This window comes from Hesperophylax consimilis, chromosome 16 (assembly GCF_061612785.1).
Source record: "Hesperophylax consimilis isolate HC1 chromosome 16, BYU_Hcon_1.0, whole genome shotgun sequence".
Lineage (NCBI taxonomy): Eukaryota > Metazoa > Arthropoda > Insecta > Trichoptera > Limnephilidae > Hesperophylax > Hesperophylax consimilis.
In genome coordinates this window covers 19,089,113-19,113,033 of record NC_142851.1, presented here as the reverse complement: position 1 = coordinate 19,113,033, position 23,921 = coordinate 19,089,113, and the positions used below count along the sequence as shown (strand labels likewise).

The 23,921-nt window shown below is 34.7% G+C and overlaps 1 protein-coding gene across 1 annotated transcript in view; it reads left to right on the top strand.

Moving 5' to 3' along the window:
* pnt (ETS transcription factor pointed) overlaps positions 1-23,921 on the top strand; it is a 324,499-nt gene that overhangs the window by 54,947 nt on the left and 245,631 nt on the right. The window contains exon 3 of the mRNA XM_089640996.1: positions 6,413-6,530. Coding sequence (XP_089497122.1) covers positions 6,413-6,530 — 118 coding nt within the window. The remainder of the gene's footprint in view (positions 1-6,412; positions 6,531-23,921) is intronic.

Here is a 23,921-nt window from a genome sequence, read left to right as displayed (position 1 = left end):
CTTTTAAATTACGTAACGTATTTTGATTGGGTTTTCACTATCATTTAGATAATTTCTTCCGGAAGGTTTATACAGGGTTTTCCAATAAGAGGTGTTATTTTGATATTCAATCGTAAAAGATCAATGGTTTCGTTGCTTGTGTGGCACGTAGCGCCGTCTTGTTGAAAGTAAACGTTGTCCAGATCAATATCATCCAATTCCGGCCTTAAAAAATTAATCATCTCTCGATAGCGCAATCCATTCACCGTAACTGTTGCTCCAGCCTCATTTTCGAAAAAGTAAGGTCCAATGACTCCGCCGGACCATAAACCGCACCAAACAGTCACACATTTTGAGGATAGAGAGGCTTTTCAACAATAACTCTTGGGTTTTCCGAGCCTCAGATGCGACAATTTTGCTTGTTGACGAAGCCACCGAGGTGGAAATGGGCCTCATCACTCAAGATGATTTGCATTTGATTCACTCAAGTGAATTTTAATAATTTCAATGCGTTGTTGAAGCGTGTATCGTTCCATTTTTATTAATGGCGTAGTTTCTACCTGTCAAATGTCAAAAAATGACAGCTTCAAAAGTAACATCTACCGAAATAGCGGGCTATTCAAAATAACACCTCTTATTGGAAAACCCTATATATATATATAATACATGCATCTTATATTTATAGAAAGTAGAGAAACACCGGGTACACGTCGGCTAGTAATAAAATAAATTCGCTATCCGCGTCTGTTTGTTTGTGCGCTTAGTTCTTTCAAATTACGTAACGGATTTTGATAGGGTTTTCACTATCATTTAGAGCATTTCTTCGGGAAGGTTTATATATATTAGAAAGTAGAGAAAAGTCGAGCAACGCCGGGTAACACGTAACTTAAATCAAAGTGGCCACTAATATGTGAGGTGAAATAATGATTTGTATTATTGTATCCCCGACCTTACGAAGACGACCACCAACAAATTAATACATTGCGAAATTGTATTACGTACTCTTTACGCGTAACGGTATAAAGTATAAACAGGTTAAACATTTCGACACTCTTGATTCCGTCCAATTGATTCATGGAATCCCCACCGGTTTTGTAGCCCCGACAACCCCGCGGGGCTAACCGAATCCTTGCTGGAGTCACGCCTGTCAGATTACGCTGGCTGGCGCACTGTTACGGCGTGATTATAGCCCATCCTACCCCAGCTGGGAGCTGTCAATGCTCCGACTTTTGACCTCCAGTTGCACGCGTCAGACTCGCCCCGTCGACCTCTAAATGTAGGGCCATCAATAACTTATCGGAGCCGCTATTACATGAACCAGTTTAAATATCCGAATCATTTTAGTTATTTTTGTTTTATTTTTTTTTAGTTCACATCGTTTACATACTCATACTAACTAATAACATACATCAGTTGAAGCTATTATAATCCCTATTCATAAAACAGGGTCAAAAATTAACATTGAAAATTACCGCCCAATCTCAATACTCACGGTATTTAGTAAACTTTTTGAGAGAATTGTCTACGATCAAATTTACACAACAATTGTTCGTAATATACAAAACCAACAACACGGATTTCTTCAAAAAAGATCAGTACTTACAAACTTGGTAAATTTTACGGAATATTTAACATGCAATATAGACAATAGAAACCATTCTAACTCATTCTAATTCAAAAATTAAAACAATTAGGCATCCATGGTGACTTACTCCGGTGGCTCACTTCATACCTTTGGAATAGACTTCAAGTGTCTTAGTTGAGGGAACAAAGTCCAGCTTCTTCTCTGTGCCCTCCGGTGTACCTCAAGGTTCTCATTTAGGCCCATTATTATTTAACGTGTATATATACGATATTCACAAATGTTTTTTACATGCTAATTACCTAGCATATGCAGATGATAAAAAAATATACTTAGTTATTAAATCAATCAACGACTGCATTAAACTTCAAGAGGACCTCAATCGTCTCTTTGTCTATTGCGAATTAAACAAACTTGTTATTAACATCGCAAAATGCAATAAATTAACGTTTACACGTAATAAAAATAAAATATCCTTTGTATACACACTAAACGGCACACACATCAATGAAGTAAAATATATCAGGGACCTTGGGGTAACACTGGATGTTAAATTAAACTTTATCCAACACACTGATGACATCATTAACAAAGCCAATAAAATGCTGGGATTTATAATTCGCATAGCAAAACCCTTCCACAACATAAACACTCTATATTCCCTTTACACCTCATATATTCGCCCGCACTTGGAACACTGTACACCGATCTGGACTCTTTTATACCAAGCCCATATCGAAAGAATAAAAAAATTTTAAACACATAAATTATAAAGTAAACTTACACTTCTCAAATTATACCGAATCCATTAAATTTCATAATTTTAACTCCCTCCAAACACGACGTCTAATTTTTGATCAAATCCTATTATTTAAAATCCTAAATAATGGTCTGGACTCACCAGAACTTACCAATTTAATAAATTTTCATATTCCGTCTAGATCAACCCGACAATCTGATTTATTTTATCTACCCTCGTGTAGAACAAACATTCGAAAAAAATCCCCAATTCCTCGCATATGTGCACAATATAATAAAAAAATTTACAGCATTGACATTTTTGGTAATAACCTAAAGAAATATCGATATGAAGTAATGCGTACGATCGATTATTAATATGAGAGTATGGAATGTATCGGCAGCATCTCCTATCCTCTTCCTATTTTCCTCTTCCTATCCTCTTCCTATTTTCCTCTTCCTCTCCTCTTCCTTTAACACCAAATTAATTTTAAGAAACTAAAACTTCATTTCTAATGCACTTTAACATAAGAAACTTCTGTGGCTTGACTACAATTAACTTGTATATTTATATCTATCACTGCATATTATATAAAAGCTGTTTGTTTCTTACAAAATAAATAAATAAATATTTTCAAAAATATTTTAACAAATATATTTTTTTTTGCCACCCAATTACCGTATTTAAATTAAATTGTTTCGATATAATTTTCTCATCGAATAATTGCTAAAAAATAATATGGCGTCTTGCTTTTTTTTATTTTCACTTTATATGTATTTCATATTTCAAAACCCTAATAAGCTAATCCTGAAAATAATTGCGTTGGCCAAGAAATTTGAGACTCAAAAAGCTGTGCAAATGTCATGACAACAGTTCTTATCGTTCGGGTGCAAAAAAGCTTTTTTTGGGATATCTGAATGTTGGAATAGGTAAAGATAAATTACTCAAAATTATGAAGGTTTTTATGAAAAAATCTTTTAAACGTCGAACCTAATTCTTCTTCGAATACATACGCATATGTTTTATTAGTTTGCATAAAATTGAATTAAAAATACTGTAACAGTATAAAACGGTACCCTGATAAAAAAAATGAACCCCTATCGTCCCATTGGCTTATGCCCCAATAATGCAATTCACTTCAATTTGTTTACCAAACACTGAAGGGGCTGGAGTACACAAAGGGTAGTTGCTACAACTCCAGCAAATAATGGGGTGTCAAATAGTGTTTCTGATTCCATATAGAAATAGATGTTCGTGGTTGTGAAATTTTATGTTATAATGCATTTTTCTTGTTTTAATTAAAATAAAACACTTGTTTATTAACCACGAGTTTTATTAATTAATTATCACATCTACGGGTTTCGCTTCAGTCAAGCTTCATCAGGATGTCATTAATAACTAAAAAAAACTAAGACAGAGAATGCGTTAATATATATAGGAAGACAGAGGGAGACAGAATATGACATATTATGAAAGAGTATATACTAGACAGAAACAAAATACATGAAAGAGATGACCAGAAGATTGGAAAGTGGAGCCTGGTTATTAAAATAGACGCGGCTAATGCTTGGCTAATGCCATTTCTAGCAATATTTGATCCTGAGGACATCTTTTAATAATAAACGTCAATTGTTTCAAATACAGAGATATATTCTCCGTTCAATAAATTCTTCCATCTTGACAAACACTGCAATCTTAGCACAGGCGTCGGGTGGGAATGCTGTCGTTGTTCTGCATTCAACCGGTCTGTTCAATCTAGTCCGGAAACACGCCAAACGCGCGCCCAACATTTGTCACGTGAGAACGGGTCGTTTATACGGCTCGTTCTTGAGTTCAACAGCTCGGCTGTGAAATGATTTACCGACCTGTTTTTCCTCCCTCCTACAACATGGATATCACGGCATCACTCCTTTTTTTCCAAAAGACCCTCCGGACAGAATGCCCAAAGGTGATATAAATCCTGGGGGCCTATTGCGTGGAGTTAATTAAAAATATTTTTCCTTACCACTACAGACGAGGTTAAACTCGGCGTTGGTTATAATCTACGCGTTCATAGATGGCGTTAATTTAATTATTTTATTAAATTGCATTTTTGCAAGTTATGCTTTAAAATAAAAAGACGAATTATTTGTTATACGCCCGTATACACGTATTATGAATATGAATAAATCTTTTTGTCCGTATAAAAACCCAATTATTTCCAATACAATATTGTATCGATGATTCAATCCAATGTATAAATTGCAAAAAGGTTATTTTAATATAAAAAATAGCTCCATCTACGAAAGAGAAAATTATTAATTCTTTTAAGTTTACCCTTAAGAAACAAATTTGTAGTTATCTAAACCTTCTCTCCTTTGCATTTTCTTCAGCACCATATTTATTAAACTGCCCCATAAATATAAAATGGGTCTTGTTCACAATTGAACGATTGTCATTACACGCCTTTTATTTGAATAAGCAAAGCTCGTAACTTGTGGCATGTGTTGACAGCCCAAACAGAGATATCATCAATCTTCCCAATTCAAAGGGTGAAAAGTAATAAACGTTGATGGACTTTTTATTTAATCCGCCCATTGTTGTCCTCCCCGATGTCTATCCTTATTGACTGGTAACTCCATCAATTGATTGCTTTTGCTGTTTACAAATCATGTTATCATAATTCAACAATAAACAAATTAAATTAATATTTTAACAAATAGCCGACCGTGATTTTTACAAAAGCCTTTTTTTTCATTTGATTAAAGTGATATTTTGTTGTTAACGTTTTACATCATTCATATATAATTTCTGTCAACATTTTTTATTCTTATGGTTGTTATTAGTTTGATTAAGGTTTTCCATTCGGTCTATTTGTTATTTATTTTTCTAACCCGATTTTCTTATATTTCACAATAAGTTTCAGTTTTTCGACATTTTTATTCAATTTAAACACAATATTGCTGAATATTCAGTCCCTCTGATTGCATTATCGGAAGAAGTGAGGGTCACTTCGCTTCCTGAAGGGTGAAGTTGAATTGAGTAACAATTTTAACAAATACTCTCGCAAAAAATATTATCAGGTATCATCGAACTGTGTTTTTATTTATTTTTACGTGCACTTTTTAACGTAGTCTGTCTTAAGTGATATTCTTTCGACCTTTTATGATAACTGTCCTTATCATCTCTTATCACGTGATGGGTTTATTCTTTGGTTTTTCCTCTATTTCTTGCTAGTCTCGGATTTTTAATGGGCTCTTACAAAACGTGTTTTTTTCTAAAATAATTAAATTAGCGCCATCTACGAACACGAACGTGAAGATTATAATACTGGCTTTTCCAATAAGAGGTGTTATTTTGATATTCAATCGTAAAAGATCAATGGTTTCGTTGCTTGTGTGGCACGTAGCGCCGTCTTGTTGAAAGTAAACGTTGTCCAGATCAATACCATCCAATTCCGGCCATAAAAAATCATTAATCATCTCTCGATAGCGCAATCCATTCACCGTAACTGTTGCTCCAGCCTCATTTTCGAAAAAGTAAGGTCCAATGACTCCGCCGGACCGTAAACCGCACCAAACAGTCACACGTTAAGAATAGAGAGGCTTTTCAACAATAACTCTTGGGTTTTCCGAGCCCCAGATGCGACAATTTTGCTTGTTGACGAAGCCACCGATGTGGAAATGGGCCTCATCACTCAAGATGATTTGCATTTGATTCACTCAAGTGAATTTTAATAATTTCAATGCGTTCTTGAAGCGTGTATCGTTCCATTTTTATTAATGGCGTAGTTTCTCTTTGTCAAATGTCAAAAAATGACAGCTTCAAAAGTAACATCTACCGAAATGCGCTACATAATTGCATTATTATTATTATTATGTACAGAAAATAGCAGTGGCGTACATTGCTCTATGTCTACAGGTAGGAATTGTGCATTGAATATTTAGTGCTCTCAGTAACAGGACAAGTTATTCTGCATTGAGTTTTAATTATAAGATTTGACTCTCTAACGTCCTCTCTCAGGGTAGGATTCTATTATTTCTATCCAAAAACTACTGTCACCAGGTCGTAAGACGAGATGATCTGTTATTAGCATCGTTATGTTTGATTTAATTATTTGTTGTTGTTTTCAGTGGGGTGGCGGCGGTCTATCTATCAAGTTGGAACCAGAAGAGCATGACGAATCCGCGCCGCGCGCCATGCAGAAGGTCCCTTCCTTATCGGACCTTTCCGATCCGGAGGCCTCACTGGGTAAGTCTTTACTCATTACTTATCGATATTTCTACACAGATGCGAGCACAGAGTTCTGGATCAGGGTAGACAGAAGGGAAAACAATTCACGAAATTGAAATATACGGAAGCGAATTCACTGAAAAGAAATCTACCACATACAACTACTCCCTTCGTGCAAGTTGTCGCTTAGAATTGCTAAGATGCTGGCTGTAGTCTATTTTGTTGGGATTTCATCAGCCAAATCACTCATCTTAACATATTACAAGCCTAAATCTGGAAACGTAAATGTTCATATTTTTTCCGCTAAATAAACACAGACAATAATTTGAAAGAAATTCAGCATACAATATTATCATTATTTCGTTAGTGAAGTCGTATTAAAGAGATATCGACAAATGCCACTGATTGCTATATTTGCTGGCCGTCTGTCTGGCAACTTGTTCTGAAAAGCTCTACCTAGATAATAACACAAACGAGTCATCTCTTGAATGCGGACGCAGTACACATTTTGTGTAGTATAAAGTAATAATAATAATAATATTTGGCTAATTTATATAGCGCCGTTTTCGTGAGAAATCACCTCAAGGGCGCTGTTTAGTATATTTCTCATCTCATCTCCCTAGAGAGAGGCTAACTACAATTTTTGTAGGACAGGAGCAATGAGATTATTATGACTTCATTCGAATATTCTGTTTGTTACGAGAATTGACATCCAAGGTGTTTACGGTCACTTTGCATAAATCTTGCTTTGGATAAAGCAATCTGGGCAATCAGAGATATTGTCCCTGGCATAATCAAGATCACTCGTTTAAAGTACGCCGAAAGAAAGACGCCTAATTTCTAAATCAAATTTTATTTTAAGATATGAACCTTATTCAATGCTAGATAATAATATGCTTGTTGAATTTTTGAAGAAAATTGATTAATTTTGCACATAAATACACAATAGATGACTTTGTCAGCCAGGATGTGGTTAGTCTTTATTTACATTATTTCGGCTGGTTATAAAACGCTAGATCTCTCTAATAATGTCACTCGCGTTTTAAATTTCCTACGTTTGCTGTCCAATAGAATATCCAATCGTGTTTTCTCAGAATATGTAGTAATACAAATTGTACATAGAGCAATTATTTTCGGCACAATCAATGACTAACTAAGGTACAATTATGTCACACAGTATTCTATTCCAAAAATTGTATTATTTATTAAAAATATCTTCCTAATAGTTTTATTGGCTCTATATGTTTGCCTGGTAGAGTTTGCTGAATTCTTTCGATATTCTTTGTAGCTACGTTTGTATCGGAAGCTTTTGCAAAGTTGATCAGATATTGGTTAATGAAAGCTCTGTAGACGGTAAACAGACGAAAGGCGTATCGCTCGGCCGCCGTAATGGACGCCCTTTCGAGGTGCCCCTCTTTATAGTTCGAGCTAAAAGCACAGCCGCTGCACTTCTTCTTTGGTCCAGAATTATGGCTGATAATGGACCGGATTCTACATCCTGTCTTCCCTTTGACAAAGCAATCTGTTGATGGAACTCCTAATCATTAATTACAATGCACCTGAAGTAGTTACGACCGTTTAATGCACCAAGGAAGTATGTAAATTTCAATAACTATCGATCGTTTCGTACTTAAATCTTATTATTTTTTATGTAAGTACAGCAATATTTTTCGTTATTTCCATAGTTAAAATTTTTTTTATGTGTGTATACCGCCCAAAAGTCCCAACTGCTCCCAACCGTCTGGAGTAAGTGAGATTATGGCATCCCCAATTGGGTCATGTTGATAGGCTTAAGGTAGTGGGAGGGGAAGGATATGGTAACGTTGGAAAGTACCTGGCTGTTCGGATCTGGTCACCAAACACACCTAAAGACATTTCATGCAACGTTTCAATCCCGAAGGTCTTCCCTTCTAGAACCTGCCACAATTATACTATAATTATTTTTAATTAATAAATTATGAAATAATACAAATAATAATAATGATTGGATCATTTCTATAGCGCCGTTTGCGTGAGAAAATCGCCCCAAGGGCGCTTAACAACTTAATGTAACATGTCCCCTGCCACTTAAGACTTATAACTTCGATTTATTACTATTGGCTTAAAACTGTGATTATTAGCTAGTGATTTATAACCAAACTATACATGTTTATGACCGACACAAATTAATGAAATAAATTTACTGGCGCCCGCCGTGTTTTGGTTATTTTTTCTTTCCGTATAATCTAAGTAGAGTGCTAGTTAATGTAATCTGTCCTACAGTTTTTTAAAAATTATTTAGATAAATTCTTATTTAAATATAAGTATTAAGGTATTTTTAGTTTCAGTTACTAACTATGAGGTAAAGTAAGGTATGTCATAATATTTTGAAAACACCTGAAACTCGTTTGTTCTTCAATTTTTCGAAACTTTAATTTTCTGTTTTATTTTGACGATAAATTACGGTTAAGAATGTGAGAGATGGACATGAGAATGAGAATGAGAATGCATCCATTGCATTATTTCTACTCCCTTTCATTCGCTTGATTTAACACGGGAAGAGTTTGAAATTCCGTCCGCGTAGAACTTATTTATGGAAAAGGGGATTTTCCATTTATTTAATATGGTTGTTGGTCGTCATCGTGTGAGGTCTTATTCGTGCGTAAAATATTATGTAAGCAACGTAATTCCCTATCTAAGGCCATTAAATTAGATGATTTGCAATGTTAAATGTGGTAGAGTTGTCAGGCCCTCTAGCACAGGCACATCGATAAAGGTTTTATCTTGTCGATTGACTATGCTTAATTTAGTCGACCTTTATCGATCTGCTTGTGTTAAGGGGGCAGGTGCCAGATCGACTTTGGGGTTGTTTCAAACTCCATCATATTATTTGATCGACGATTAGCGCTATTTTATTTTATTTTTTAAATTTTGAACTACCCCGTTTAAATTTTTTTTCGTACGCTATATATTATTTTATATAAATAAATTGTTAAATAACAAAAATGAATCAAATAAATTTTACTTACGCCGGAATTTGAACTCGCGATCTTCGGCTTGCTATTTGAGAGCTTTACCCCTCGACCACTATCTAACCTTTTCTAATATCGTCTTCCACTATGCACTAATAATTCAATTTATTTCTACTATCAAACCGTGCTCTTTTGGACTGGCGATCCTGAAAAAAGCTTTCATAGATAATTAAATATTTTTTACTAAAAGTTTTTCCCGTTCACTGATGTATCGTATCTCTCTCTCAATAGCCCGCTCTTAACCTGATAGAGTTTGCCTTGTCTGCCATAGAAAGTGATTCCTCGGTAAAAACCATCACGGCCCGCCTTGAAAACGTCCGATAATTGGGTTGTCTGGTTAGAGTGCTGCCTTTAAACGAATTCGCTAAAATTTCCGTAATAAGCGAATGTCGCTGAAAGTCTGTAAGCGACCCCCGCACCCCCCTTCCCCTCCACGCAAAAGTAAACCGATGCCAGCGCCGCCCTAACGAGGATGTCACGAATTATTCAATTTAAACTGCGAATCGGCGCCCTCTTTACTCGCGCTGGCCGGCTTCTGCTACCAGATTTTGGTCGCGTTGGATTCAAAGTAACTATCATAGAAGTTGCAGGTTTCGAAAATAGAGTGTTGAAATCTCGTGCGAATCCGGATACGAATACTACGATAATTTAATATAATGTTAAACATTTGTTATGATGAAAATACATACATTTCTAATAATTAGGTATTCATATTTTTTTTCTTTTCCATTCAATGAATTATTTCATTCCAGGTTGTAACTGACTGCAATATCAACATAATAGTGCTGATTAATAAATGAGTGCATTAGATTTTTTTATGAATATTACTTTATTCAAAGTTTTTTCTCATTCTTCTTTTGAACCACCCTACTTTCCTCCATTTATGTAATGATTAATGTAAATTTAGTATATGTAATACAGGTACCAATAAACGCTACGATTGATTGTAATTTTTGTCGAAATAATAATAAAATTATACTTCGTCTTTGATTATTGATACACATTTTTATATTGATTCCGTTACTATATAGTAGGGTTGCCATAAGTCGCCCGTCACTCAGCATTCAGCATTGTGCAGGTTTAAATCGGGACATTATAGATTAAGTCGGTAACTCTCTACTTAATGTACGTATTATTATTTTCTTATTAGTATCTAATCCATACTATTATTTGCTTGTTATTATTAATTTGTTTTTACTTACCTTTTAGAATTTACCTATTTCAATTTAAATTTACTTATTCTTATTTTTTATTAATAATTATTCATACTATCTTGTATCTTTTAATCGTTGCGTATGGTCACCCTATGTGGCTGATAAGCTATCACAGGTATTTATACAATACGTACTTATTTATTTTGCAGTAGAATATTATTGATGCATACTATAAACGTACTGCCTAGCTGTAATGTTAGTTTGAATAACTGTATTTTGTGTTTATTTTTTTTAGGTTTATATTTATTTTATTTATTTATTTATTAAATGAAGTTTATATGTATTCTTTTTATTTCTATAATTGCAAAGCTACACTTCTATACAGTTAGGTTTTGTCGGGACAGGGATCGATAACAACGGTAGTCCCGGTATATCGGGAGGGACGGCAACCCTATACAGGGATAATCTTGGTCTTATTTCACAGAATCCAACTAGCTGCTTTTATGTTCCCTAGGGATGATATTGAGAAGGATACTAATATCTCAATTTATATCACAATAGTTAAAGGTTATTCTGTTGCACCAAGTCCTAAAACGTCTTACGAAGAAATGTGAGTGACTCCTCCGAGTAGCTAATACCTCCTCGCTGACCGCAAGCTCGCCTGCCCGCAAGCACTGCCCTAGTATCGGATCGGGGCTGACCGCAAGTTCTGCTTTTCGGAACTGGGGGGTGATGCTTGATATACTGATTGATGTCGAAGATGTTAAAATAGTTGCAAGGAATGAATCAATATGTAGGTACCAAGTTTCAGGTTGATGAAAGCTATAATTGTATTAACTACAAGTTGTGTTAAATATTATTTGTAATGTGTATTGTTCGATTTTCATTCTATGTAGGAATCGATGTATGTGCCTGAATAAATAATTCCTATGATACCTCACGTCGTTTACGACATTCTGCCATGTTTATGTTAATAAAATTCCGATGATTACGAACGTATGCAAAAATTCAACCTGATTTTCAACCAAAACTGACCTTCTAAAGGGCGTCTTTGGCGTGAACTTAAAAAAGCTCTAACATAGGGCTGTATTCTAAAATTATTTGACAAGGTAGTAAAGTTGACAGCAGCGATGTACAATACATCGATACACTATCCCCGTACTTATAATACTTAGGTCATTATCTAATTCGATTTCCACAATTTCATTGATAAAGATAAACATCCCGGAAAGAGTAGTACATTTTCTTTTTTGTTTTCGTGTAGGTAGTTCGGATGTCTAGGTTCAGATTCTTAATTTTTCTTGAGGTTTATTTATGTATTCTTAGATAGAAGGAAGGTGTAATAAAAATTGTGACAATCTTCGGTGGTGGGCAGAAAAGCGATCCGCAGTTCCGGAATAGCCTCCCTGCTGTTGCTGTTGGTTGGTCGGTTGGTTGGTCGGTTGGTTGGCTGGTCGACTGGTCGGCTGCGTCGCACGTCCAATTCGTGCCAGTTGGGACGCGGGACACTTATGGCTTCTTCTCCAAGAATGGTTATGCTGTGCTGTAGTTTTCACTTAACCGGTGCGAGGCCAACTTTACTCCGCTATATAGTACACGTTATGCACTGAACACAGTAGCTGCTAGTAGCACCCTGGGGACAGTACAACTGTGGAGGGTGTGGCATTAATAAATCCCTAGAACAGACTTTCATGTTTATCCCAGTTTTATATCCGTGTATAATTGTGGGATGATACCACTGCCTTAGACACTAAAAGTTGTGCTTCTGTTTCGTGATAATTTGCTAACTGACCTTAATGTCGTTTTCTCACAGGTGTAAACAGGGAGGATGAAACATCCCACAATTCTTTGTTGTCACACTTTCCTTACTTTATTAACTTTTACTCATACCCCTTTTTTTTCTGATCGTGCTATGATATATACTCGTATTAATCTGGGGCGTCCCTTCGTCCCTTGATTTCTTCTTCTATCCATTTTAGCGTTACATCAATAGTTCTAAAATATTATTTCTTCGAACATTTGGAAACATCTCTATTTATTGTATTAGAGACAATTGCATCTCTTTTTGAGATAACATTCCGTTATTCGGAACGTTAACGTCGTTATTCATTGCACCTCTTTTAGAGACAAAATTCAATTATTCGGAAACATCGTTATTCATTGCACCTCTTTTAGAGACAAAATTCAATTATTCGGAAACATCGTTATTCATTTCACCTTTTTAGAGACAAAATTCAATTATTCGGAAACATCTCTATTCATTGCATCTCTATCACAGACAAAATTAGGTCCAGACATTCTGTTCGTTTTATCTCAAGTATTAGAAACATCATTTTGTTATTCAGAGACGTCACTATTCATTGCACCTCTATTAGGGACAAATTTCGTTTGTTCGGAAATATGGGTGGTTATTCATAGTCAGCTAGTAGTTCTTTAATCATCGGCAGTACCGGATCCCAGTCCATAGGAATTCCAGCCACTGAACTAAAGTCAGGGTGATTATGTTCAGCTTCTGTGCTGCGATCGGTTACTGTTGCAATTCTGGTTTGTCGGTTATTTATATAAATTTTAAATTGATGCCATTTTTTGCCCTGTTCATTTTGTGCACAGGTTCACTGTTGAACTGCACGCATTGTTTGTAGTTTTAACCCTGCTAAATGTCTGCTGGTAGTGCGTTGTAGTTTTATTTATTCATTTGGAGGGGTAGCATCACAATAAACAAATTATAAAGTGGAAATAAACAAATTATATTTATAAGAATAATAATACAGGTCATCCACCGGAATCTTCATGTGGGAACTATGTTGAACCAAGTAATATATTTCTGAAAACACAAAGATTTATAAAAATATTTTTGAAGAATATCTTTTATATTGATATTACAAATATCACATATCGACACACAATCAACATCCACATCAACAACACACGCAGAAAACTTACTGATGTAAAATACTGTTAATTTATTAAAAAATACGGTCATATTTTTTATTTTCCTGTTAAACGGGACTGCAGGCCTATAACAAATTAATTGACAGAGTTTCCTAACAAAGTGTCGGTTACAAGCGAATGTTTTGTGAGGACGGCGGAACACGTGTTCATAAAAATATTGACGTTGACATACTGATATTGTCGCATTCCGCCAAGATATTTATTAAGAAAAGAACTCTCGAAAAGTATTCTCGATATATTCTAAATGTCTAATATTTTATCAGGAAATTTTCATGCTATCAGGATCACTTTTCTCCGTGCATAATTTTATACCATAAATAGTTGCACTAGTAAGTAGTTGCTGTCCAATTTCGCTCCAGTTTCAAATTATTGATTGAATATAATATATTAATGGAAATAATCGCTCGACCTTGAAATCACACTCGACCAGAAAACGTTATACAATTTCATGACGCCTAAACTCACTTATATCTAATAATATATGAAAATTGTTTCCAAAGAATGCAATAAAATACCTGCATATTTAACTAAAAGCCCCTTTTAAACCAGTTCTTTATTTAAAATTCAATTTATATCATAACCACATTATTTTCTATTCTATATTTAAAGTTGGCCGTGCGAATACTCGTTGTTTTCTGGACATTAATTTCTGCGAGATGCTGAAAGACCATTTCTCATCTCACTCATCGCTAAAGAGATCATAAATCTCATCTCAATGGACCGCTCTTTATTACGCTGAATACGCTCAGTAAATCCCGTAATAATTTAACCTTTAACTTTACACCAACATTTAATTAAGTCAAATCAGATGCAAAGATAGTTTATATATTTTTGTTCGTTTATTTAGCCATTCGAATGATGTTTACGGGCGCCCTTAGGATATATTTTATAATGATGGCGCTATGGAAATATGCCAGATGTTTACTGATTTTTTACTGATCAAGGTTTTTTGTCAATATAAGATATTTTTAGTTATATAAATTATCCTACTTAAAACTGATATTTGCGAGTTTAAGAATTTTTAATAGTTATTGTAAAAAAATTACGCAGGTCTGCAATTTCACACCTGTAATCAACGAAACTGTATTGATAAAGTATGTTTGTAGGTATTTGCAATAATTTCTGTATTTGGGTTTCCATTATTTTTTTTTGTCTATGATATCCCCAATTGGGTTAGTTTGCGAGACTGAAGGGGGAGGAGATGGTTAAACGGATGGGGGAGTACCTGGCTATTCAGATCTGGTCACCAAACAAGGCTAAAGCCATTTTAAACATCGTCTTAATTTTTTATTTTTTTTCAAATTTATTTATTTCTTCAAAAAATTACAGAATATATAATATATCATTAGTAAGTTATATAATTATATGTCAGTTAGAAACAATGAAATTGTTGAAAGAATAATGTTACAATAATACAGCAGTTTCTAATATAAGAAAAGGTAGATATGAATGTAAGAGTGTTATATAGAAATGGCATAATATACTATATTTTAGGTTGTCCATAACCTGCCTCATTAGACGAACCTGTATTGAGGCAGAATTTTTAGTTAATTATTTCTCGCATTTTGTCTATGGTTTGTTTATAAATTTTTAATATAATTCTAAATGATATTCTTTCACCGGGCGAAATTATTAAAAAATAAAATGCAACAAAATGGATCTATATTTCTAAGTTATTAACTATGTGTACCCACACATAAATGTATTTCTAATGGTGATATTTTATTCAAAATGTTAGTTCTCATAACTTTCAATGAATTCATTGTATCAACCTACACAATCGTCGTCTTTGTCATCACATCGTACATTATCAAGTCCTAATACTTATAAACATGATTAATACGTGCCTATTCTTTGTGTAAATTACTTACACAATGTCCCGATTAATTCAGCTGGTGTTTGTAATTCAGTAATACATATTACCAATGCATATGAAAAAAGATCCATCAGATATATGCCATGCATTCGTGCAATTGCATGTCTTTGGACAATATTATTCAAGTAATTTAAAAAAAAGTGGGTGTGTCAAGCCTACGCAAGACAGAAGTGAAACTTCTAGTTTCAGCTGATGCTTGGCGTGGCGCAGTTCGCTGGTGTCTGAGAGAGAGGAAAGAAGAGAAGAGAGAGAACGTTCGTGAGCGGCTCCCCCACCTCAACAAGGTTTCACTTCAAAAATGCCACAGCCGAGAATCGAACCTCGCTTAACTGATTGAAAGCCAACCACGCTGAGCACCAACTGTAAGCAAAGCCGCATAAATTGATTATATTATGTAGGTTCTGAAAATATGAGAGCTTGTTATGTTTTATAATGTTACCTACATCACACCCAAAATATAATATATTTTTAAAAATAATGTACAATGTACAGAAATAGAATCCCACACAAGATCGCGTAGTGCGCTCTAGCGAACGGATATTTTATCAGAGGGGGATAGTTTTAATTTTTTTTTCTGTAAATTATTACATATTATCAAAATAAATAAATTAATTAAATAAATGTAATACAATTATCATAATATACGGATTAGATAATAATTTTAATCCAACACAATAACGCAAAGCGCGCTCTAGCGGAGTAATGTTTTATCACAGTGAGATAAGTGTTTTTATTATTTTGCAATATTATTTTCTTTTAAAAAATGTTCTGACCTACTAAAAAATAAGATATTGAATGAAAAAGGCGTTAAAAACAAAAAAATAATGTGCGATGGCCGAGAATCGAACTCGGATCAACTGCTTGGAAGGCAACTATGCTGACCATTACACCACCAACGCCAGTTGTCGGGATGAGCTAAGAAGCATTTATATGTTACTTCAAAACTTTGACTAGATCAAATGAACTTTAATCGGTGGTGGGGGTACCCGCATTTTCGTTTCGGTCATGAGTCGGTTTTACTCCGGTCCTCGAAATTGCATGACGCGCGTAAAGAAGTTTCACTTCAAAAAGCCTTAAAAAGGGATTGTTAGTGAGTGGCATGTACTATTGGGAATTAAAATTATTTTTTATCAACAAATTCTTTACATGAGTCAATTGTCAGTATCAGGAAATATCCAAACGTTTTCTATTAAATTAATTTAACATATTAAAATTCCATAAACACCCGATATCTGCACTTAAAAGATAAAGAAATTTAATATAATTAATTGCGCAACTCTTTTACGTTATCGATAAGTTTTTATCAAGTTCAATATTGTTTCTTGTCCCACCTATTATAATATTTTCTGACAGAACCTAAAGGAATATGGAATATGCGTTTTAAGTTTTGTTAAAAAAATTAACGTTTTAAATTTTTTTAATGCTCCGCCAACCAACCGAGGGGGTCTAACTACCAGGAGCATATGAACAGAGAGGAGTAAAATTCATCTGCGTCGTACAAACAAACATGAGAGAGATGGCATTATTATTTGATCCTCCTGGTACATCAATGCAGCGTTCGATCGATATTATTTATCCATATTTCGATTAGGAGCGCAACACTACGCAGGGCACAGATTTGAATGATCAACGATCGACTAATTCAACACCACAAAACAACGACCGAAGCGATCGGTGGAGTTAGTCGTTTTTTGCTCAATCACCTACCAGGCTCGCAGAGACGCAAAAAGATGAACCGTTTTATATGAACAGCGTTTATTGTATTTGATCCTACCCACAGAATGATATTCCGTGGTACCTATCTAATCACTCAACGTAAGCGTTTTTTTTTCTTGATCTAGTTTATTTGCTCACTGATCGATAGTTTGGTTGGGTCCGGGTACCAGGCAAACAGAATGGCCGAGGAGGTAAGCGAGTGACGCCACGGAGCAGTATGTACCAGTCAACAGTGACGGCCATTATTCGATTCTCAGAGGGTCACTACACCGTATAATGTTAAACAGGGTTGTACACACTGTACAGTACAATCACTTGTTTTATTTTAAGTTGAATGAAGTTTAATGAAAACAGATATATTTAAGTCTTCAATAAAAAATACCTATGATGAATAATAAGCAATTCGTGTCCAAAACATATTATTTGATACTTATGCAGCCTGACAACGCATGAAAACAATAACAAGATTCTTTTTAAATACCTGCAGTATTAGACGGAACTACTATTAAAATATACCGATTTGAAAGAAAACTGATACCCTAAATTTACACATGACCATGACCTTTCTACTCAGGCAATAACGGTCTTTAAGACCCAAGTTCACCCATTCCTCACCTCAAAAAACCCTCCATACAGCATCTCCCAATATGACATAGACCCTGACGGAAATTATTTTCCTCTGTGGAGTTAATGTAAAAACGATCATACGCAATTAATTTCGCGACTTCTGTGCATTCCGCGCTCGGGTACCTTCATGTAAATCATAAAATTATCGTTCATTCTCCTCTCTCAGTAATAATTTCGACCTCATATTTTTTAATTTAAAGAAAAAAAAGAATAATGATTATTTTAAAATAACAATGAGTAAAACCTTAAATCGTAATATTTAATTATTGAAGTCAATATTGGCGATTCTTAAATGAAAATTTGAAAAAGAAAAAGATACGGTCGCATCTAGGATCCCAGGACCCTTGCTTTGCCGGGCGCTAGATGTGACCGTATCTTTTTCTGATTTTTCTGTTTCAAGTTTTAGTTTAAGAATCGCTAATATTGTCTTCAATAATTAATTTAATAAGTAAATAATTTTTGCCAACCCTAACTCTGTGCCGATGGCTCATGAATGAATTCTCCGTCCTATTTTACGCTTGCTTGCCGTCCCGCTCTTCTCAGATTACTATTACCCACACATTCACAACAATGATCATCAGCATTACACACACATTCGTAATCTCAACATCACACGCACACTTGTACACAATCATTAGCATTACAACTCTGCCCCCGCCTTTATAATAGTGAACAATAATTATTATAGCATATTTACTCCTAGACTAAACGTAAAATAATGATTACCTCACGATTAAAACATGTTAGTTTATTCACACATTCACATCTGACTAATCGTTTTATATTAGATATAAAAACACGATAAAATGTATAAATAAATCACGTTATAATAAATACTATTTGGTATTCATTATAACGAGATTATTATCACATTGTAGCGAGTCCCATGTTCATGGGACTTGTTACAATTTTTATTTTGTCCCACAGTTTATAATTCAACTTTACGTGGTGATTTATTAAATTACGTATTCAATATTTTTATAATAAAATTAAGAAGTCTGAAGACTAAATGCTGTAGAAATGACACCTTTCATCTGAGTCTAGTTTTATTGCTATCTTTATTTTAAGTCGAAGTGAAATCGTCATTGTTGATTACCTAGAAATAATAGGGTCGAAATAATTTCTTTAACGCTACTTTATTTATTAGAAGAAACGATTATTTGTTCTTTAAGATTACCGCACAAGGGTGTAAGAAGGTATAGATTAAGATGGTCGAGAAATACCTGGCTGTTCAGATCTGGTCAATAAACACGTCTAAAGTCATTCGAAGCAATGTTTCTATTCGAGTTTTACAGTATATTCAATAGAGTACCTAACCATTCTCACTTTGATCGTAAATTGTATTTTTTAATTAATTTTGACGAACTATAATAATATTATAACCATAATATAAGTAACATTAAATATTATACACGTTCTTCAAGAACTATCCAAAAATACATGCACTCACATATAAATTTGTGTTTTTATGTTTCAATATATGTCTGAAAAAAAAGTTAACTTTCTACTACAACACATAAATACCTGTCACACTTAATCACAAACACGTTAACTCCTCAGCACAGGTTCTCCTAGTGAGGTGTTCACGTAACATACAATATCACCCACACACAGCTTTACCTATATCAACCTATGTTGTTTTTTTTTGTATACCTTTTTTCTGTACTTCATTCTCTGTACTACAATATAAACCACTGTAATCATTTGTAAAATGTGTATTCAAGAATAGGCTTAAATAAAAAAAATAAAAAATAAATAAAATAATGTATATATCTACGTATCTTAACTTGATAACCACTGAAGAGATAGATATCCTTTGATAATAATGTTGGTTCTTTTCTACAGCGCCGTTTTTGTAAGAGAATACCTCCAGGGCGCGTTTATACATTTAACCTATCGGTTTTCACACTTCAAGAGATTATTACCCTTTTGGTGAAATGCCACACGTAGAAAAATGAGTATTGCTAATTTATTAAAAATCTCTTAAAATTAATTGATAGGTCTCCTGATGAACTTTTACTAAAATTTCTATTCATTTTAAGAATACTGACCACACATGGTACGATGGACCACGACTTCACTGCATTTCACAAAATCTGTTCTAAAACATGATTCCGATAAACCTGAGTCATCTGAACTGTGAGACATAATTCTCACACGTGAAGATTATTCTGCTTGTTCATATTTTAAAGTTATTCGTTTGGAAAACATGAAAATTTGTCCAAAGTCATAAAAGTGTTGATACGTACACACAGCCGGGTCGTAAAAGTCAGCTGAATCGTACAATAAGATGTGTGACAGAAATGGTTGATTTTAGCACAGCTTTACGATCGGTTACTGGTATAAATTATGCGCTAAAAGTCAATAAGATAAATCAAGATCAATTTAAATGAGAAACTCAAGTAAGTACCTAATAAATAATTACGTTCATGTTAATGAAAATTTATTTACTTTTTTTTAAATATTCATTCTTCGCATTTATGTTTAAACTTTTTTTATTATAATTGTAGGATTTGTAATATACGTAAAAAAATGTTTGCATCAGGATCACTGCCGTTCAGTATAAGAAATTTTTCTTTCGAATATTAGCTTGAAAAATTACGCATCTGTCAAACATTTAAATGAATAAAATACACATTTCCAACAAAGAATTATTAATTAATAAAATAATTTTGGCGCCTCGTTTGTCACTAAACTTGTCTGATAGGATTTTATACTAATTGTGAGTTACAATTTTGAAAATTCGAATTTCATTGCACTTTGGATATTTTGCAGCCATGCACTGACAACAGAAATTAACATTTTTATAACCCAGTGAAACAGTTTTTAAAATCGATAATGCAGCCCTGCTATACCTACTTAAAAACTTTTTCTATCGATTCCAATGGTTTGATTTTCAATCTAAATTCGTTAAATAAAATTAATTAATATAAATAATTATTAATGTACCTTGCCTTATAATTAACATCTTAACATTTACCTAATTCGGCTATGCTATATTCAATCGAAGATCTAAGCTATACATACGAAAAAATCTTGAATGCAGCTCTACGGCCGGCATAGTCCAGTGGTAACGCATTGGACTGCCATTCCGAAGGTCGCGGGTTCGAACCCGGCGTGCGCAAATAAATTTTATTTGATTAATTTGTGTTATTTCACAATTAATTAATTAAAATAATATATAGTATATTTGCGGCACGTTCCAGAGTGGAAGATACTACCAGTATCGCCCTGGTGTAAGACCACCATTCAGAATTGAAACGTTGCTCCAAATGGCTTTAGCCGTGTTTAGTGACTAGATCTGAATAGCCAGGTACTTCCCCACCTTCCTCTTTCCCTTCCCCACTTACCTTCAGCCTCACAACATCCCCCAATTGGGGATGCCATAGTCTCACTGGCTCCAGACGGGAGCAGTTGGGACTCTTGTGAGGTATTCACAATAAAAAAAAATAAAAAAATATTAGTAACACTTTTACTGTTTTTAAATTTGTATTTAGTAAAGAAAACACTACAAGAAAGTTTTGATTGTTCACTTAGGAAACTTTTCCCGTTTTAGGACAGTCAAATACTTTCGTCTTTACCGTAGACGATGCCACTTCCTTAGCGCCCTTGAGGGGATATTTTTTACCCAACGACGCTATATTGTCCGATAATATGACCAATAACTTCTGATGCATAAAAGGGAGCCATGAGGAAAGTAACAGAGCGATGTCTTGCTTTATTTTCATACCAGATTGAAATGTTGTCCGCACAACGGAAGAATAAGAAGTGAAAACCCGCGCAGTTGAATCAATAATGATAAAAATGAGAGAGCAAACTTGATCAAAGCTATCAAATAAGTGTACTTAAGGGAAATGTTAATAGACAAAGGCTTTGTAATCTAACCGTGGATAAATAAGTAAATATTGATCTTATTCGGCATTCCTTTGAAATCTTGTGTGTATTTTTTAATTTTAAAATCACAAGAAAAGAAAAATAGACAACTAAATAGTAATACAAAATGAGATAAAATGAGTACCTATGAGTCCGTCTCAATTTGTGCCTTAAAGTACTGAATGTGTAAAGTACTATCGATGTGCCGTGTGGCGTATACTAAAAGGTACAAAAATACTCTGGGGTTCACTAATATGTTCACTGTATAAGCAAGCCATTGACTTTAGCATCAGTTTAATACCCTCTAGAATTATAAATAAATAGCCACCACTTCCAACTTCCACCAGCCTTTTGATGGAACGTCTCCCATCTTCAAACATCCTTCTTGGTCCTTGGATTCCTGACAGGACACCTGTCCACACTACTTACGACCATAACCTCTCCCAGAACTAGTTATGCCAGTACGAGAACACGTAATAATTGTCCTGCAATCAGTCTCCGTTTAGGGAAGCTGGCTTCAGCAAGTTACGTGCCATTGCGTGATCTTATAAGGCTTCTGGCGTAACAGGTTTTAGTATCCTGAATCCTGAAAGCCCGCGAGGTGTAATAAACGTGTAAAGTGCACGTATTCATCTTTATATCACATCTTCGGATCTACCGGATCTGCCCTGATGATGGACACTGCAACGCTGTCCGAAACGTCGGCTAAAGAAGGAGTTAGCACAACACGGCATAACACCCCAAAAACAAACAACAAAAATGCACGTATTATTATTTGTGTAGTAAAGATTCATCTCGCACTTTCGGAGGACATTGATCATATTATGCTACTTATAAACAGGACAAAATATCCACGAGCCGAGCCGAGAATTATGTAAACGGCGCGAAACGCCGCTTGCAGTTGCTGTGTTCCTTTCCTGTAATTCGTGGCTCGGCTCGCGGAAAATTTTTCATGTTTATACCCACCCTTAAATACGCAATTTTCAGCTCAGAGCTAATGTCTCAACTAGTAAAACAGCTTGGAGTAATGTTTTAAATGCAATCATTTTGTAATAAATTTTTACACTTCGTGGTTGATACGGAAAACTGAAAAGATCTTGGAGGAAGGAGGAGGAGGCCCCCCCCCGTGCAAAAAATATATATAAACTATGTCAAGTGAGGTATCGTTTACCATGTTTTCATTCGTGCTGAATCGAATGAGACCCAAGTCGATAGTATCAATATTTGGCGAGATAACAGAGGTGTATAGTAAATAAATATGAAAATAACGAGGGTTAACACATTCGCTGCCAGGAGCTTTTGTTACCATTCAAATATGATTGGTCCATGGGAGTCCACCGCCCATGGGAGTGATTGGCACTGAACCAGTTATCCCCCTAGAGGTAGAGGGGTGTTTGTTCCACCACTTTTTTCGGGCGGACCCTGCATATCTTCATTTTTACTGCCAAGATGAATATATGACCAAAGTTTCACGAATGCGGTCATTTATTAAACCATATTTTACGTAATAAACGTTATAATTGGGCAATAGTAATCAAATAAATAAATGCTACGAGAGTGCATTAATCTAATATTGACTGACAGAAATGTTCTCTACGTCTCTACCTTTCGTTAGTGGCATTATGCCCCTTCTAGATCCAGTGGAGTTAGGTTCAATGGTTTGCGACGTGTCTGATCATCTGATCATCTAATCATCTAATCGCCATTCTCTCCCGCTCCGCTGCATCTGTAGTCAGCTAACCCGATCAGCTAATGAACCATCCCAAAGTGAATTAACGGATCACGCAGATATCGGCGCTTTCCTGAACCCCGCACTCCCAACTCCTCTAGGAGTGAGACCCATCTCTGAATCTAAATAGGTATCGGCTTTGTTTTCGGGAACCTCGTTTGGGATGTCGAGATTAGTTTGTTGAAACAAAAAACTTTTTATTTGTTGTGAAAATGGTTCTTTATCAGCTGTGTAAAATTTAAAACACATTTATTAAGTAAGGCTGATGAAACGCGAAAGGCCTAGTTTGCTAGTTTATTGATAATTGGTGATAATATAATATTTAGTTCTCATTTGGTTATACTAGATATTATAATTATACAGTTCTTGAAATAATTTTTGGCTGTTCGCAAGTTCATACACTATTACATATATTACATACTACTCGTATATTCCTCATCGTATACGTCGTAATAGTTTTTTTTTTGTAAT